This window comes from Cottoperca gobio, chromosome 8, assembly GCF_900634415.1.
Source record: "Cottoperca gobio chromosome 8, fCotGob3.1, whole genome shotgun sequence".
Taxonomy (NCBI): domain Eukaryota; kingdom Metazoa; phylum Chordata; class Actinopteri; order Perciformes; family Bovichtidae; genus Cottoperca; species Cottoperca gobio.
The window spans coordinates 21,261,738-21,282,621 of NC_041362.1; the positions used below are offsets into that span (position 1 = coordinate 21,261,738).

The following is a 20,884-nucleotide window of genomic DNA, read 5'->3' on the forward strand; positions in this document are numbered from 1 at the left end:
TCTTGGATGAATTTACATTCAGTTTTTTTCAATTTGATAGCTATGTGATCCACTAAAGATACATAAAGAGAAGTGCAAATGGGGTCATAAAGTCCCACGGGTCAATAACTACGTTCAGTCAGACAGTAAGACAGGTTGAAAGCAAACCTCCAGGTTGGTAAGACGTATTTGGGATAGGTGAAGGTTAGCAATGAAATTATCTCCCAAACTGTGCGTAGTAAACATTTATCACAGTATCTGATGTATCTTTGACCTGCTTTACTTACACACTTGCCCACAGTGTCCCTGTGCACTGAGGGATTATTAGCATGACTACAGTTTCAATAATGTGGCTAAACTGTCAGCTTGGTGTCTGGTTGCATCTACTCAGCAATACTTCAATGTTCACAGTACCTCCTGAGTGAGAGAGTTGATCCTCTGCTGTAGGTTGGTAGTCTCTGATTGGATTACACTGGTATCGTTGATGATGGGCTCACAGGAACAGCACAGTACCCTCTCCTCTCCAAATTCACTGATCATAGGAAACTGGAGGAGAGGAGAGGAGATTGAATTTCCAGAAATTAATGCATTGACGCATTACGAAAGTTTTATGGGTATAGAGTGTGTGTGTGTGTGTGTGTATGTGTATGTGCTGCTCTCCACCTTGACCTCGTAGTGTTTGAGCTTCCTCTTGATGCTGCTGTTCTCCCTCTCCAGACTTGCCAGCCGGGTCTTAATATCATGATAGGCAGCAGCCAGGGCCAATCCTGACGCTGGGTACATGTCCTCTGGCAGCCGATTGGACGACCAGCTGATCCCGGAAATGCCCACATCATCTCTCAGCCCCTCCCCTCCTCCCAGCAGCCCCAGCTCTCCTCTGCGGAATAGATCCATCATCAGTTAGCTGTAGGAGAGGGAAAGAAAGAGTTGTAGTATCTGGGAATTTTTTTTTTTACTGAATAAAGCTTAAACGCATCATAATGTAATTCAATGGCGCTGGCCACCATTAATAGCTCTCCTCCTGCTGGTGTCAACACAGATTTGTTGATCCTAATGTAGCATTGTCATGGGAAAGAATAGGCTTGTTAAAAGTTCTTAAAATGACACAAGATGTTTCCTCTTTACTGTCAGAGTTTGTGACTTCCAGGTTTCCCATCATTCTTGTGTAAACTGCATACCGGACCATGATTGTCTTCAAACATCATAAATCCTGCAGGTAGGTCCAAGTGTTAATCTGAGATTAAAGGTGAGCACAGAGAAACCTTCCTCCTCCAGTAGATGCATCTGATACAAACTGTGCAGACTTCATCCTGCAGTGAAGCTCAAACATCACAATGAATTAAAACTAAGCAGATCACATTTTTGAGTGTATGCTTTGAGAGCACAATGAGATGCCACCATGTCTGAAGGCTGATCCACTTCTAAAATGTCCAATAGGTGCCAGCTCCAAGAAAGTCTTGAGGCTGAAGAAACACACAACTCTTCAGTAAAAGTACACAACAGATTGACAGCTATCACCTTCTCTTTGTGCAGCCTCAGTTCACAATTTCCAGATCTTAACAACTGAAAAGATGGCAGTGAGCAGAAACCAAATTCGAGGCTTCCAAATGCCTATTTAGAAACCTAAACATTGGTGAAGTCACATATGTGTTATGATGTATATGCATGAGACAGAGGTCTTACAATGTCAGAGTAATATTGTATTCAGCCTATCTGCAACACCTCATGTAGAATAGTTTTCAGATAAGAGAACGTGCAGCTCTGCAGTACGTTAATATTTTATACATGAGCATGGGTTCACAACAGCCACACCTCCCTTTACCACATATGCATTCACAAATCCTCAATTTGACCCATCTCAGTTTTTGAGTTGACCAAAGTTCTGGTTAACTTGTCATTTTCTTCCTGACATTTTGTGACTTTTCCTCATTTATGGTGATGAACTGGGGTGTAATATCTGAACACTTGGACGTGTAGTGGAATGTCTGTGCAGAGTTTGTATACAAAGATGATGTTTTGACACAGACACTTTGATGTGGGTAGGTCGCTGCTCAGACCCAAAGAAAACATGTCTCTTTGATGCACTTTATTTTGATTGCATTTGTTTACATATTGACTGGCTCTGAACAGCCATTTAGAACGAGGTGTGGGTGTGCGTGTGTGTGTGTGAATTAGGAGGAGGAGTTAGCTTCTCACGCTTGTCCTTGTCAGTGTTGTAGTGTCATCTCTCTGAGACACACAATGAAACATTAGCTCCAAAAGATTTACAACTGAAGAAGCTTCATCACAGATTCTGGACTGTGATAGTGATGTAGAGGAAGAGGTTTCAGAGACCGAGGACAATACTATTGACGATCCAGATTATGAATTTTCCTACAATGAAGATGATTCAGAGGACGATCCTGCCGTAGTCTCTCCATCAGATGAAAACCAAGGAATGCAGCAATCCTCCACAGAAGTGACATGTGCATCTAAAGATGGTAACATAAAATGGTCAACATCACCACACCAAAGCCGAGGTAGACCGTCATCTTCCAATGTCATCAAAATGACTCCAGGCCATACAAGATTTGCTGCCATACGAGTTGATGATATTCAATCAGCATTTCAGCTCTTCATATCCCACCAATAGAGAGGATCGTACTGGACATGACCAGCTTGGAGGGGAAGCGTGTATGTCAAGAGACATGGAAGCCACTGGATCAGATTGACTTGCATTCATACATTGTAATCCTGGTATTAGCCGGAGTGTGCAAGTCAAGGGGAGAAGCAGCTGCCAGTCTATGGGATGAAGAGAAGGGAAGGCCAATCTTTCGAGCAACAATGTCTCTGGAGTCATTTCACATGATATCTCGGGTGATCCGATTCGACAACCGTGACACCAGAACTGGTCGACGAGAAAGAGACAAACCAGCTGCGATCAGAGATGTTTGGGATAAAGGGGTCGAAGTTCTTCCTTTGTTGTACAATCCTTGTCCCCATGTTACTGTAGACGAGCGCCTTGTTCCATTCAGTAAAACAAGAACCGCTTGTGTGAAATGCAAGAATTACATTTGCAGAAAGCACACATTCACATTCTGCCCATCATGTGGAGAGCATTGACAATGTGAGGAGAATATTTTGAGAAAAGTCAGACAAATAAATAATTTAAGTGTCATGAGGGAAAATGTAAATGTAAAGAATTGTTGAATATATTGTTGGATATTTGGATGTTGATTAAGAAATGTATCGTATGTCCCTTTTCTAAATAGTCATATGATCTAAATTGAAGTTCTTATTGGTTTTACCTGGTTCTTTGACTGTTTTGAGTGAATTTACACAGTAAGGGTCAATATGGCCCTAAACCAAAAATGTTTCCAACATAATACAAGGGTTAGGTTGAGACCCATCTTCAGCAGATGAATGACAGTGTTGTGTGACGTTGTTGAGCACAAAACCTCTAATCCTACATAATATAAGAGAGTTAAAAAAAATTCCGCTTGACAACAAAATGAGTATTCATCCTAAGGCTTTTTGACTCCACTGTATACACATACAAAGACTAGTGTAAAAGGAGAGGGGTCTGCAGAAACATTACAGAGAGACCTGGAGTTCCTGCTAGGCTGTAAGATACGTGAAAGGCTGAGCTGTCACTCAAACACAGCACAGGACTCTACATGGTGTGTGTGTACGTAACAAGCTACAGCTAACAATCGGGAGCATAAACCAGCAAATAAACTGCAAAAACAGTCCAATGATCAAATTCACATTGTGTTATTCATGCCTTTACACTAATTGTAAGATATAGCGATGCAAAAAATAGTAGGATAGAATAATTAACTTTATGTATATGGAGAGAAATTCGTCTGGAAGCAAAAATATGGATTCAGCTATTAGTGAATGTTATAGGGCACAATGATTTAAATAAGGGCTATTTAAGTGTTTGTACCCAGAAATGTATTTACCCCACAAAAATGATCCGATAATTTACAGACGTCACTTTCCCAATGTAAGTCTATGAGGAAAAGTTTTTAGTTGCCCAATGGCATCACAAGACGGACCTTGTAGTTGTAATTCCACAGTTTGGCCACTATGTCAAATTGGCTAAGCAAAAGTGGAGTGGAGTTACCTAACAGCTTGAAGAAAAGCTCAAATGGGGCATTCAGGTGACCTATTGGTTAAACACACCGTGCACTGTGCAGCCTTACTGCAACGTCCCTGGTTTGATTCCGGCTCGCGACCGTTGTTGCATTTCAGTATCAAATTGAATTGTTTCCGAACAATGTCAACGGTGAGATGCCGTGCGCATGAGGAGGATAGAACTAAAAACTAAATCACTGTTTCCGTCTCTGGTATGTTTTGAGGAAACCGGGAGGGAGGTTCTGCGCTTTTAACTTGTGCAACAGGCGAACAGATGGAATTTAATAAAGCGTATGCTAAAGTTTTCATGCTAATGTTAGCCTACTTGTGTGAGTAACATAACATGAGTAAACATGGAGGCTACTGAAGTCAGCGTTTAAAGTTTCAAGTTGATGTGCAGTGGAAGTCAACCAGTTTGTCAGCAGATGGTAATAAATGAAGACGAAGAAAAAGACACATTTTTAAATATGTGGCTATGTGCTATATGTTTTGTGGCTGTCACTTTTGTACGGAGGTGTGTGTGGATGTGGAGTCGGAGCGGTGGGACCGTGACGTGAATGGCTTCACTGGAACAGATTTCAAGGGCCGCTTTTTACCACGTCAGTGCAGAATTGTGACGAATGTGGATTTAGGGTGACGTAGTTGTACAGTTTGAATTTATTCTTGATTAATGATGGGAAAATCTTCCCTGAGCATTTGACACATCCTTACTGTTCAGGAGCAGCATCTTGAGAGAGAGGAGGAATGTACACCAGTGTTGGAGAAGTGCTGAACACAGTAAAAATACAGTTGTGTACAAGACATTATTAAATAATTAACAACGTTTTGACATAACAGTGTTTTTCAGGGTATTAGAAATTGAAAAAATGTTTTCCTTTACATCTAGAAGCAGCAGCTGCCACAGTGCAGTGCTCGAAGGCCACCTCCAGTTCTGAGGCCAGTGACTTGGTTAAGGGCAAGAGAACTGTGGAATGGAATATAATAATAACATTGACACTATTCTGATCATTTTAACTGAAGCAACACACAGCTGACTCTCCCTCTCTCTCCTTTACTAGTACTCCCATGTTCAGTGAGTGTGAGTGTGTGTGTAAAGCCTAAAGGCAACTGCCAAAGCAGAGAGGGGGAGAGGTCAAAGCATCTCTCTGTATATAACTCCCACTCTCACATCCCACATACTCGGTCTCTCTCTCTCACACACACACACACACACACACACACACACACACACTCAGCCCACACACTGCTTGTGTCTTTCGTCTATCTATCCACCTCTTCCTCTATTTCTCCCTCTGTTTTTATTCACTTTTGATTGCAGAAGCACAAACACAGTGCCAGCCAAGGGCAGATCAGAGAGGAGCCATATGTCTTCATCACATGGTTGTTTCATTTATTAATGGACTAACGGTCCGCTTTACCCACAATCCCCTGCGATCAAACACAAAACCCAGTAGACTCTCTCATCATCATCATTGTGTGCAGTGATGGCATCCATGTTGAGTGATAATGCAACCATCAGCGTTTGATTTAATGCAGAAAATGCTAAATAAAGAAAATATAATTACTAAAACATTAGTAAGCAAACAAACAGTGCTGTGTTTTAATTATCAAATGGAGGAGTGTTAAGACTGCTAAATGTTTCTGTGACCACAGAATGATCCGGCAAGGTACAGAGAACTTACAGGTGTAATGTGTAAGATCTGCCAGAATGTAAACGTAACACATTAAAATAATGAACTAACATTATCCACAGAGTGTGAAGAGGGAACAGTGTTGACGTTAAACACGTCTCTGTGTTGTGTTGCAGAGATATCTACTGAAGTTAGCATGCTAACAGCTAGCTGCGCTCCGTCCAGTGTGTAATACCACTTGTTCCTCTAGAGGTGATAGTGAGTGAGTAGCTGCAATCTGCCTCAGTCCAGAGGGAGAAGAAGAACAGCTGCCTCACTCAGCAGACTCAGGGTCAACATCACATCCATGATCCTGCACGCTTTGATAGTTTGTTTTGATTAAATCTAAAGACGCATAAATTAGATAACGACTCAACCTTTTTCCCACATATGCCACGAGATCTTCCATTAGCAGTCATCAGTTAGCACTGATTTAGCAGACTCCCGCCGGATCGTCAAACTTTCTGTTGCTGCCGTTTCACAGGTGAGACCCAGCGCTCCATCAGCCTGCTGTTACTCCCGTTGCTGGGATATTCGCCGGCCGAATCTGAGCCGCCGAGGCAGCACTGTGTCGGCGCGGAGGAAGACACCAAAACATGAGTCGTTCCCTCGTCTCAAAATATAACGTTACACGTACCGCCCTGTTAGTGCCACACTAAATACAGATGTCTCAGCTCCACGTGCATATTATAGGATGACAGTGTTATTTACACTCTGAGTTTCTGCAGTCTGCTCTAATGAACAGACTGACAGACAGGTTTACAGGCAGGTTTACAGACAGACAGGCAGACACGGGAGCAAATCTATCAACACTAGAAGAGAGATATTTAGCTATAGAATGCAATACACAAAATAAATAATACATTATAATACTCTAAAACTTAGAATACAATACATATGACAACCTCCTACAACTAAAATATAAACAGGATAACATACTATTTTTTTTAATAACTGATGGTTCTGATGACGATTGTAGATTATATGGACCCAGTTTAGAGGTGAAATACTGACCACTATTTATTTGGAGCAGGGGGCTCACCAAACGTTATGTCTTGGTCTTCTGTCCTGATTTTGTTTGGCTGATTTTTCTCAAAAATGATCAAATACATGTTTGTAAAAGTTAGGCCAGGGGCCAAAGAAGAATTTATGAGTTTGTGTTGCCGCTAGCACCACTTGGGCTTCATAAAGCATGTTGACTCATCACCCAGAACTGTCGGACATAACGTTTATTAATTCAGATTATTTCTTCCATTTCTATGGAACCCTGCAGGTGCCATGGGGAAAACAACATATGTGCTCTTATTAGTTTGTGCTTTCAAACTAATAATGTGTGCTCTTAAATTAAAGGGTGCCTCCACCAATTTAAAGCACTAATTCTGTGAAACTGGAAATACAGCTGTCTCTCTGATGGGGATTTCCACATTTTGAAAAAATACCTATTAGAAAGCATGCATTACAAACTAGGGTGGGTTTTGGAAAAAGTGGACATTTAGGAGGATATACAGGGACAGGGAGGATGTAATAAAGTATTCTCCAGTTGTTTTACTGGAAATGTTGCAGCTGGACCATATCTCAGCCTCGGCTGTTTCTTTTCTGACCTTTCTCTGTTGTGTCTGGTGAGCACCCCAACTTAACGGAAGTGCAAAACAAAGTTACTGGATATAACTGCTTGCTCTAAAAAATATGTGGGTAAGAAATTTGCAGAACTTAACCTGTGTTATCAGGGGATGTCAAACTTCTATCTATTTCCATACAAAATCAAAGTGGAACTGCCTTAAACCAAAGTGGAAAGTTCAAACAAACTACACCTGAAGGTAAATGTGTTTTTATCTATTTCTGAATGGCCACACTGAAAGTCTGCATCCCACTGCCTCTCAACAAGAGTGCTGTCTGTTTGTGTCTTTGTAGCACAAATAGTTGTAACGGTGCTCACTTTCAGACTGTTAGTTAGAAAGTCCATGCACTATGTTTGAAGCATACTGCCACCTTAGGTCCATGTGCTGATCATTTTACTCTTTATTCTGCACTTTTTAGGAGGGGACACAGGCAGATGTAATATATGTGATAATTTATGTGATAATATATGTGATAATATAAGTGATAATGTATGTGATAATATAAGTGATAATGTATGTGATAATATAAGTGATAATATAAGTGATAATGTATGTGATAATATAAGTGATAATATAAGTGATAATGTATGTGATAATATAAGTGATAATGTATGTGATAATATAAGTGATAATGTATGTGATAATGTATGTGATAATATAAGTGATAATGTGTGATAATATATGTGATAATGTATGTGATAATATAAGTGATAATATAAGTGATAATGTATGTGATAATATAAGTGATAATGTATGTGATAATATAAGTGATAATGTATGTGATAATATAAGTGATAATATATGTGATAATATAAGTGATAATATATGTGATAATATAAGTGATAATATAAGTGATAATGTATGTGATAATATAAGTGATAATGTGTAATAATATAAGTGATAATATATGTGATAATATAAGTGATAATATAAGTGATAATGTATGTGATAATATAAGTGATAATGTATGTGATAATATATGTGATAATATATGTGATAATGTATGTGATAATATAAGTGATAATATAAGTGATAATGTATGTGATAATATAAGAGATAATGTATGTGATAATATATGTGATAATATAAGTGATAATATAAGTGATAATGTATGTGATAATATATGTGATAATGTATGTGATAATATAAGTGATAATATAAGTGATAATGTATGTGATAATATAAGTGATAATATAAGTGATAATGTATGTGATAATATAAGTGATAATATAAGTGATAATGTATGTGATAATATAAGTGATAATGTATGTGATAATATAAGTGATAATATAAGTGATAATGTATGTGATAATATAAGTGATAATATAAGTGATAATATAAGTGATAATGTATGTGATAACATATGTGATAATATAAGTGATAATATGTGATAATATAAGTGATAATGTATGTGATAATATATGTAATTTGTCATGGAGGACAAGTGTTTGAGGTTGTGTATGTGGCTGCATGCATTTTTTAGATCACATTTTGTCCAAACCTCACAAAAACACAAATAGAAAATATTCATTTGTTTTGTACAAATCTTTTTAAAATCTTGCCAAATTATTTTTGACGTGGCCTAAATAAACTGCCATTAGTATTAAAGACAGTTGCAACCACATTCAGCTGAAAGTAAGACATCCAGCCAAATCTGATAGCGTTTCACCTTCAGAAGGCACTGCAGAACACATTTAATATAAATAATCATTCATAAGTCTCATTTACTTGACATCTTCTACAATTAATCCTACGCAATCTTAATACAAAGCTCTAATATTCCCCAGAATCTCAAAAACGATGTGACATACACAAGCAGCAGTCAGCTACAGAGCAGAGAGAGACAAAGGGTGAAGATTTAAATTGAGAGTGACAGAGAGATGAGAGAGGGAATTAGAAAAACTGAGGAGGACAGAATGTGACGTGAAGAGAGACGAAGAGAAAAGGATAAAGAGAGGCAATGAAAATGAGGTTTTTAAAGGTCCAATGTGCAGTTCAGAGTCACTGGCTCTAAATGTTGAATTCTAATTTCTATAGTAATATATTTCAATCTTTATATTATGTAATGTATTCTATAGCTATAGATCTCTCTTCTAGTGTTGACATATTTACTGTGTATTTTTTACTCCTGTGTAATCCTGTCAGTCAGACAGTCAGCTAGTCAGTCAGACAGTCAGTGGCCAAGAACACAGGACATTTGACCAGACTGCTGAAACACTGTTATCTAAAAACCTGCACGTGTGGCTTAGCCATCTGTATGTTTACTTTAACACCAACTGGTGTTAAAGTACGGTCCATGTAACGTTACTTTTTGTTAGTGTGTATGCTGGATTGGGTCCAGGGTGGCACTGAAATAGGACTGCCTTACCGGGAGGGGACCGTGCAGCGGCTTCGGGGACAGAGCTTCAGTTAGCGGCTTTGGCTGCTCTGATTAGGCCGACGAAAACCCCAACACTGAATCACAGCGGGCTGATAGAGCGCTGGGTCTAACCTGCATCATGGCAGCAACAGAAAGTTTGACAATCCGGCGATATGAATGAATATGTTTGAAGAGATGACAGATTACATAATTTAACTAGCATTGGATATCTGGGACATACCATCTATGTAGCTGCTTCCCACAGATGGCACTCTACTTGGCCTTTTGAAAAAAAAAAAAAAAAAAGGTTTTGATGCAACAGCCTTATTTAGTTCTGGTATGGTGTTTGCTAATGTTAGCAAACATAACGTACATTGCTTTAAAAATAGTTTAATACACTTTTTTCAGATTTTATGTGAATCACTTCCAAATGTTGTGTTTTGTATTTGAAACCGTGTACGTCTTCTGACGCAAGACCAACTTCATAATTTATTTATTCTGATAATAAAGTGAAGTCCATCAAAGTGATGCGTTTAGAAGTCTGCTACACACAAGGATGCATTACCACCGTGTACTGCTGTAGGCATGGTTACATGTTTATTATGCTCTGCTTTGTCTGTGAATGACTTTTGACAAATAAAGCTGTGCAGCCCATGTTTGTTTTTCTTTAGTTTTACATTTGCAACTACAGTGATTGTGTGTGTGGTCAACACAATCAACCGAAATGTTATCAATATATTGTCAAATATCAATATTTGTTAAAGTCGAAATTGTCAAATACTATTTTAAAATAAGTATTGTCCAGGCTTACACATCATATTCTACAGACTTAAGGAAACATCTACAACAGATAACCGCAAAAATCACATCATGATCATTTTAATATGTTTTTCAGTACTTGAATGTGAATGCCTTCAATTTCTTGAAGCCGTGAAATGCGTAGGAAGTCAAGTCCAGATTTGAGAGAAGAGGCTATTCCGGCATAGTTATTCCGTGTAATATTGCAAATCATATTGTCAGCCAAAAAAATTGGAAATAGTTATTTTTTCAAAAATGTTCAGCCCTAGTGTTAGGCTCTGACCGCTGACAAAACAACTGTAGCTGGCCTACACTCAATGTTCCCGAATGCATCGCGTGTAGACACAGACAGAGGACTGAAGCTGCTTTCACTACACAGGCTGAGTAGACACACTGTTACTCACCACACTCATTGTGTGTATCCTTGAGGTCGAATAAACATGTTAAAAGCATGTTCTCCTTCATAAAACATTTGCAAAACAATTTTTCCCTAATACATTTGAATTCTGTATTGTTATGTACATTCATGTTTACTGGCTAGCAGTCGTTTTCTTCCTTTGTTGGCACATTGCAGCATATCTAGGTATGTTACTGCCACCTCAGGATCAGTGGAACGTGTGTGCCCTAGCACCCACACACCAAACAAATACCCACGCACACAAAAACCCTGCTCCACGGCACTGCTAGTGGCCATGAACTCCACAGGGAAACGGTAGCTGTGAATGACTGAGGACTGCTGTAGTCACAGAAGCAGGCATGTGGACAGGAGGTAGAGGGGGTCGTCCACTAATCGGAAGATCGGCACTTCAACGTGTCGAAGTGTCCTTGGGCAACATAGTGAACCCCTAAGTTGCTCTCGAAGGCAAAGCCATGGGTGTGTGAGTGAATGAGGTGACAAGACAATATGTCATCTCACAAGACAATATGTCTTCTCACAAGACAATATGTCTTCTCACAAGACAAAATGTCCTCTCACAAGACAATATGTCCTCTCACAATATGTCCTCTCACAAGACAATATGTCCTCTCACAAAACAATATGTCCTCTCTCAAGACAATATGTCTTCTCACAAGACAATATGTCCTCTCACAAGACAATATGTCCTCTCACAACACAATATGTCTTCTCACAAGACAATATGTCCTCTCAAAAAGACAATATGTCCTCTCACAAGACAATATGTCTTCTCACAAGACAATATGTCCTCTCACAAGACAATATGTCCTCTCACAACACAATATGTCTTCTCACAAGACAATATGTCCTCTCAAAAAGACAATATGTCCTCTCAAAAAGACAATATGTCCTCTCACAATATGTCCTCTCACAAAACAATATGTCTTCTCACAAGACAATATGTCCTCTCACAAGACAATATGTCCTCTCACAAGACAATATGTCCTCTCACAAAACAATACGTCTTATCATAAGACAATATGTCCTCTCACAAGACAATATGTCTTCTCACAATATGTCCTCTCATAAGACAATATGTCCTCTCAAAAGACAATATGTCCTTTCACAAGACAATATATCAATATCTCCTCTCACAAAACAATGTCTTCTCACAAGATAATATGTCTTCTCACAAGACAATATGTCCTCTCTCAAGACAATATGTCTTCTCACAAGACTGTCAATATATCTTCTCACAAGACAATATGTCATATTGTACTCACAAGACAATATGTGCTCTCACAAGACAATGTGTCCTCTCTCAAGACAATATGTCTTCTCACAAGACAATATGCCATCTCACAAGACAATATGTCCTCTCACAAGACAATATGTCCTCTCACAAGACAATCGGTCTTCTCACAAGACAATATGTCCTCTCACAAGACAATATGTCCTCTCACAATATGTCCTCTCACAATATGTCCTCGCACAAGACAATATGTCTTCTCACAATATGTCCTCTCATAAGACAATATGTCCTCTCACAAGACAATATGTCCTCTCACAAAACAATATGTCTTCTCAAAAGACAATATGTCCTTTCACAAGACAATATGTCCTCTCCCAAGACAATATGTCCTCTCACAATATGTCCTCGCACAAGACAATATGTCTTCTCACAATATGTCCTCTCATAAGACAATATGTCCTCTCACAAGACAATATGTCTTCTCACAAGACAATATGTCCTCTCACAAGACAATATGTCCTCTCACAAGACAATATGTCCTCTCACAAGACAATATGTCCTCTCACAAGACAATATGTCCTCTCACAATATGTCCTCTCACAAAACAATATGTCTTCTCACAAGACAATATGTCCTCTCACAAGACAATATGTCCTCTCACAAAACAATACGTCTTATCATAAGACAATATGTCCTCTCACAAGACAATATGTCTTCTCACAATATGTCCTCTCATAAGACAATATGTCCTCTCACAAGACAATATGTCTTCTCACAATATGTCCTCTCATAAGACAATATGTCCTCTCACAAGACAATATGTCTTCTCACAATATGTCCTCTCATAAGACAATATGTCCTCTCACAAGACAATATGTTCTTTCACAAGACAATATATCAATATCTCCTCTCACAAAACAATGTCTTCTCGCAAGATAATATGTCTTCTCACAAGACAATATGTCCTCTCTCAAGACAATATGTCATATTGTACTCACAAGACTATATGTCCTCTCACAAGACAATGTGTCCTCTCTCAAGACAATATGTCATCTCACAAGACAATATGCCATCTCACAAGACAATATGTCCTCTCACAATATGTCCTTTGACAATATGTCCTCTCACAAGACAATATGTCTTCTCACAATATGTCCTCTCACAAAACAATATGCCTTCTCACAAGACAATATGTCCTCTCACAAGACAATATGTCTTCTCACAAGACAATATGTCCTCTCACAAGACAATATGTCCTCTCTCAAGACAATATGCCCTCTCACAAGACAATATGTCTTCTCACAATATGTCCTCTCACAAGACAATATGTCCTCTCACAAGACAATATGTCCTCTCTCAAGACAATATGTCATCTCACGAAACAATATGTCCTCTCTCAAAACAATATGTTTTCTCACAATATGTCTTCTCACAAGACAATATGTCCTCTCACAAGACAATATGTCTTCTCACAAGACAATATGTCCTCTCACAAGACAATATGTCCTCTCACAAGACAATATGTCCTCTCACAAGACAATATGTCCTCTCACAAGACAATATGTCTTCTCACAATATGCCCTCTCACAAGACAATATGTCCTCTCACAAGACAATATGTCTTCTCACAATATGCCCTCTCACAAGACAATATGTCTTCTCACAATATGTCCTCTCACAAGACAATATGTCCTCTCACAAGACAATATGTCCTCTCTCAAGACAATATGTCATCTCACAAAACAATATGTCCTCTCTCAAAACAATATGTTTTCTCACAATATGTCTTCTCACAAGACAATATGTCCTCTCACAAGACAATGGGTCTCACAAGACAATATGTCCTCTCACAATATGTCCTCTCACAAGACAATATGTCCTCTCACAAGACAATATGTCCTCTCACAATATGTCCTCTCACAAGACAATATGTCCTCTCACAAGACAATATATCTTCTCACAAGACAATATGTCCTCTCACAACACAATATATCTTCTCACAAGACAATATGTCCTCTCTCAAGACAATATGTCCTCTCACAAGACAATATGTCCTCTCACAAGACAATGTCCTCTCTCAAGACAATATGTCCTCTCACAAGACAATATGTCATATTGTACTCACAAGACTATATGTCCTCTCACAAGACAATGTGTCCTCTCTCAAGACAATATGTCATCTCACAAGACAATATGCCATCTCACAAGACAATATGTCCTCTCACAATATGTCCTTTGACAATATGTCCTCTCACAAGACAATATGTCTTCTCACAATATGTCCTCTCACAAAACAATATGCCTTCTCACAAGACAATATGTCCTCTCAAAAGACAATATGTCTTCTCACAAGACAATATGTCCTCTCACAAGACAATATGTCCTCTCTCAAGACAATATGCCCTCTCACAAGACAATATGTCTTCTCACAATATGTCCTCTCACAAGACAATATGTCCTCTCACAAGACAATATGTCCTCTCTCAAGACAATATGTCATCTCACAAAACAATATGTCCTCTCTCAAAACAATATGTTTTCTCACAATATGTCTTCTCACAAGACAATATGTCCTCTCACAAGACAATATGTCCTCTCACAAGACAATATGTCCTCTCACAAGACAATATGTCCTCTCACAAGACAATATGTCCTCTCACAAGACAATATGTCTTCTCACAATATGCCCTCTCACAAGACAATATGTCCTCTCACAAGACAATATGTCTTCTCACAATATGCCCTCTCACAAGACAATATGTCCTCTCACAAGACAATATGTCTTCTCACAATATGCCCTCTCACAAGACAATATGTCTTCTCACAATATGTCCTCTCACAAGACAATATGTCCTCTCACAAGACAATATGTCCTCTCTCAAGACAATATGTCATCTCACAAAACAATATGTCCTCTCTCAAAACAATATGTTTTCTCACAATATGTCTTCTCACAAGACAATATGTCCTCTCACAAGACAATGGGTCTCACAAGACAATATGTCCTCTCACAATATGTCCTCTCACAAGACAATATGTCCTCTCACAAGACAATATGTCCTCTCACAATATGTCCTCTCACAAGACAATATGTCCTCTCACAAGACAATATATCTTCTCACAAGACAATATGTCCTCTCACAACACAATATATCTTCTCACAAGACAATATGTCCTCTCTCAAGACAATATGTTCTCTCACAAGACAATATGTCCTCTCACAAGACAATGTCCTCTCTCAAGACAATATGTCCTCTCACAAGACAATATGTCCTCTCTCAAGACAATATGTCCTCTCACAAGACAATATGTCATTTCACAAGACAATATGTCCTCTCACAAGACAATATGTCCTCTCACAAGACAATATGTCCTCTCACAAGACAATATGTCCTTGCACAAAACAATGTCTTCTCACAAGACAATATGTCCTCTCACAAGACAATATGTCCTCTCACAAGACGTGTCAATGGCTGACCCTCATTTCCTACATTTGATTGGATGATTTTACTGACTGATGTAAGCCTGTAAGCCTATTACAGATACCTATAACAAGAAATAGCAGTGCAGGGATGCCAAATAAATGTTGGAAGTCATTTGAAAACAACATCATCATTAAATAGTATGATCACTAGAGAGCCCTGAAAAGTTTATTTCTATACAGTAAATCGCACATATTCAGTCACAGTACATTATTACCCAAATTTAAGGGATCCTGATTGAAAAATGTTTAATTATGTTTATGTAAAAAAACTCAAGAAACTCTGGTCTCAAAAACTCAGTCTAAAATAGTTAGAGCTCTAGTCGGGACACTTCTGGAACTCTTCTAAATACTCATGATAGCAAGAATAATTTCTGAAGTTTAGAAACTTGAATAAAGACTTTAACTCCTCTTACAAAGCTAGGGAGCAAAACTACATCAATGAGAATGTTAGGCCAATTTAGACAGACTTCTTTTTTATTTTACTCTATGTACTACTTTGTAGTGTTGTAGATGATCCTCTGCCCTCTCCCCCCACACATCTACACACACATACCAACTTAAAATGTGCTCTCCAAACCCCTTTATCTCCCTCTACCTTCTTCAACAAACAGTTCTGTTACAGCCAACCACATGCACAGCAAATCTCTCTGCTGCTCTTGGCCCTTCTGGACTTTATCCAGCTGCTGTACTGGAGAATGACTGAGTAGACCACCCGCCTCCAGCTAGTTTTAGTTTTTCATATGGAGAGGAAAGTGTAGTGAGGTGAAATGACAGGTAAGGAAAAATAGGATTCAGTGAGCCTTTTTAAAACCAAGAGTAATGCAGATGAGAGCACAGAATCTTCAGATCAGTTGTGCTAATATGATTATATTAAACAACATACAAGAAAGCAGAGAGCTGAGGTATATAATATAATTTTCAGTTATGCAGTGAAGAAAAAAAAGCAGTCAGCTCGTGCCTGTGTTAAGAAAATGCATTTTTCAACAGATTTGACTGTTTGCGCCTGAGCTTTGCAGTTGCAACACAAATGTTCTATTAACATCTTGTGCACATGAAGGTCCGGTCGACTGGGGCATCCTATAGGCTAGTTCATCAACCACCTAGTAGACTAACTCAGGTAAATTGTCATGATTATCTGCTCAGCCCTGCGAGCTGTTTTCTTCCCACCATTAGCATTAGCAAAGAGAATAACAACAGCCTGGTTGACGGATAGGGAAAAGAGGCATACAATGGATCTGATGGACATCTTATTTTGTCCTGGCACTGCTAGGGTGGGTAATCTTCTCCAAAAGCATTTTTTGTTATATTTGTTTAAATTCTCTTTACATCCCAACAACAAAAAAAGTATCTGTGGCTGTCGCAGGAAATGGAATGGAAATCCAACATGTCTGCCATTATAGACATGTGTGAGGTAACACCAGTGTTCTGTACTAACATTTGCTATTGTGATTGCATGTGTGCATTTACACTGAGAAGTATGAGAACATGTAGTGCACTACGAGTACCTGGATAGTCAAAAAGTTGAGTGTAACACTCAACGACCTCAACGATCACCATCTTATTTTTATTGGGTTAATTGAGCAGTCTGCAATGATTTGGTACCACGAACGATAACGTTGCTAGCCGCTGTTAGCTATCTAGCTTACTAACATTTCCAGTGCATGCAAAGCAGCTGTGTGCGATTTGGGATCAACTAACCTGTTGAAATCTACGCACTAAGCACAAAGTGTTCACAGTATACGACATTGCAGTGTACTAACGGAAGAATTGAGATAAATCTCAGCTGAATTGTGTGAATGTCATAAAAACTGTTTACCTCATCCATCACACAGTCTACACAAAGACACACACTTTAGGAAGTGGCTTGCTTGGTCAGCTGAACCAATCGCATCTTTCGCAGCTGTTAGAGAATGTCTGACGTGCGTATGTGTGTGTGTGTTTGAGCTAATGCGTATGAACAGTATGGTTAGAAGGTCACTGCATAAATTCCTCTATCTGCCCGCAACTAATCACAGTAAACACTGATGTGGACAGAGAGGAAGCAAAGCAGGTGACTGATGGAGCGACAGGAGGCACAAAGCAGAGGCGGATAAGAAAAGCGTATTATAGGGTCTGCTGTCCAATGTGTGCAAGCTAATGCTCTGTGTACTTAAAACACATCTGATTCTTTCTGTTGCTGTGCAAGCTGTTTCATTGAATTTGTAATTGTAATATAACTTGTCCTTGTGTTTCCATACTAAGATGCATATAATTATTAGCAATACGGATTATTTACAAGTTTAAAACCAACTGTTGGGGGGGGGGGGGGGGGGGGGTACATTTTAATATTACATAATGCAACTAAAATACTAAAATTTAGACTTGCATTAAAATCAATCTTACGTTTTAAATCTAGGAAATAAGAATTTATGATGAAACCAGCTACTATGCTTTCCATAACAATGGTAGTATAACATTAAATAAATAAAAGATTTCTGACCTAGAAAACATTCAGAGGTGAGAACTGTTTCTTCAGCTCAGATTCTTCCCTTCAGTTTCCATTAGGTCCCACAGCCGTAATTATCTAGGGTAGACTGTATTTAGCCTGTGAGGCAAAACCCAGGGAAAATAAGGAAACATCATACTACTCACTGCTGCTATCATTATCTGAGTGCACAGTATTAAGGTGGTTCAGATGAGTTTAGCAACATTTTTATAAGCTACTCTCTTATCTCCTGATTATGCTGGCTGAACAGTAAAAGGAGAATGTGCTGTGAGAATCAGAGATATTTCAGCAAGAAAATCCACCTCAACAATAAAATTGATGCATAAAAACAAGATTTTGAAAAGTTAGGGGGACATATCAAATATTAAAGTACGTGTTGGTTTAACTAGTAATCTCACTTTATGTAACATCCTTCTGTAGTTCCTTTGCCGATACATTAAACACTGGTCAAAATTGCAAAGACAAACGTAACTGTTTTGTGGGAAGTGAGGTAAGAAATGTTCCTCTCTGGGCGATTTTATCAAACAATCAATCAATCACATTGTATTTATATAGCCCAATATCAACGTACTGTAGCAGCTGGATTAACCACCAGGGGACCAACACACCCGTTCCTACCTGTCACTTTAAGTAGAAGACTGGTTGTGTTTGTCATCATTTGTTTAAACACAAGTATATATTTAGGAATATGCACCTTGTAACTACAATGTTAACTGAAAGAATACACGTCTTTAGACAATATTTTGACACAGTACTCCTCTTCAAGACAAAGCCACATGATCGAGTAACAATCACCACTTTATAGCTCTAATGATTAGAGCTATAAAGTGGTGATTGTTTTTATTTAACAAACTCAAGTGATTAGAGTCTAATCACTTAAGTTTGTTAAATAAAATACCTGACATACATTAAAAACACACAGGTGGTTTACCAATATGTATTACAGTTATATCTTGTTGACAAAGTATTCCTTTCTGCTGCATGATAAAAACTATATTTTAAACGTGCCATGTGTAATTCAGAGCCACCTGCTCCAAAGATATAGGGGGCAGTATTTCATACAATCTAAATGTACAGTCATCAGTTATTTAAAAGAGCTTATTATAGTATGCTAACCTATGTTAAGTATTTAAATGTATTCTTTATATTGTGGATTTATTCTAGATATGTTTCGTTCTCTTCTAGTGTTGACATATTTACCGTGTAAAATGTACTGCTGTGTAATGCCTGTCAGTCAGTCGGCAGTGCAAGAATAAAAAAAATCAACCAAACTGCTGAAACTCTGAGAGCCGGTCAGAAAACTCAGCTGTTTTATAATCTTCACGTGGAGCTGATCGCAGGTTTCTCCACTTTGAATCTAATCCAATTAAATAAACTATAAAACAGACACGGACCATGGCGGTAATATTGCCAAGCCAGTCGGAGCAGCTCCATTTCTTTTCAGTCACAGCGGGCTGCTGGACCTGTGTAACGGCACCAGCAGGGAGTCTGCAGTTCTGTGGCTGAACTCCAGCTAACCGCTAACTGAAGCTACGCTGTTTCCCGGGGCTGCAGACAGATATACAGTCAGAGAAACTGCCTCCTGGCAGCTGTGTGGATGAAGAGAGGTGGTTGAATGTAATCCAATAAACAAACTATAAAACAATATTTACAATAGTTCTTCTTCTCCCTCTGTACTGAGGCAGAGTACAGAATACAAGTGGTATTACACACTGGACGGAACGCAGCTAGCTGTTAGCATGCTAACTTCAGTAGATATCTCTGCAACACAACACAGAGACGTGTTTAACATAACGTCAACACTGTTACCTCTTCACTTCTGTTGATAATGTTAGTTCATTGTTTCAATGTTTTAAGATTATATTCAGGCAGATCTTACACATTGAACCTTTAAATTCATTTTACAAGTTGTGACTCTTTATTTGCTATCCAGGAAATAACAGCCGAAAATGACATGTCCTTTTTTGTTTTTTATAAAACACAAACAAAAATATTAATGCATTGTTTTCTATCAAATTATAAAAAAAATAAACATTAACATATATCAATGTAAACAATAAGCATTTCCTTTTTTTAAATTTGGTTTCATGATACAAATTGAGCAAGGAGATCTATTATAAGGGTACCATCTTTGTTTAGATTGCAACTTGAGAAATGGGTAAGAAATATTTTTATTGTGCAACAGATAGATAGATTTTTATCTAAATGGTTAGAAGAGTCTTTAAGGATTCTGGAGACCTTTTTTTTTTAAACATCATCAGGTATTTATTTAGCTCAGTAACTCAAACATGAGATGCCAAACTTTGGGCTAAATAGGTTACAGCAGTGACAGTGTATATACTAGCCAGTTTCACTTTCATAGGAATGAACGGGGCTCTGCCTCCAACGCTGGATCCAGTTCTCTTTATAAACTTACATCCATCAATGTGAGAAGCTTGTTTTATCATTTTGCTGACTGAATATTTTTCCATATAGATGGTTACAAGATAAATGGGGGGTTTTGGAAATATGTCAGTGAAGTTTAAACATTGCTGCTCAATTATCTTTTATAGAAACCTCTCGTCACCTTCTGTGATCCGAATATATGCTAATAGGCTACACGAGAGGCTACTGATTTGCATTCTGTCGCTAATCCTATAGCACGCACGTGTATTAACGGGAGAGGTTACATTTGAGCTGTTTTTCCTCATTCCAAGTTACATGACAAATCCTATTTTATTCCA

The 20,884-nt window shown here is 38.4% G+C and overlaps 1 protein-coding gene across 5 annotated transcripts in view; it reads right to left on the bottom strand.

The window, feature by feature from the left end:
* Positions 1-20,884, bottom strand: part of LOC115012686 (TANK-binding kinase 1-binding protein 1-like) — a 33,881-nt gene that overhangs the window by 12,378 nt on the left and 619 nt on the right. For 3 of the 5 annotated variants that reach the window (XM_029438417.1, XM_029438414.1, XM_029438418.1), the window contains exons 2-3: positions 643-883; positions 394-525 (exon numbers count right to left, since the gene is read on the bottom strand). In XM_029438417.1, the coding sequence (XP_029294277.1) occupies positions 394-525; positions 643-876 (366 nt within the window). In that variant the 5' untranslated portion in view covers positions 877-883. Of the gene's footprint in view, positions 1-393; positions 526-642; positions 884-6,145; positions 6,271-20,884 lie in introns of those variants that run through there. The other 2 variants (XM_029438415.1, XM_029438416.1) reach the window with 2 other exon arrangements.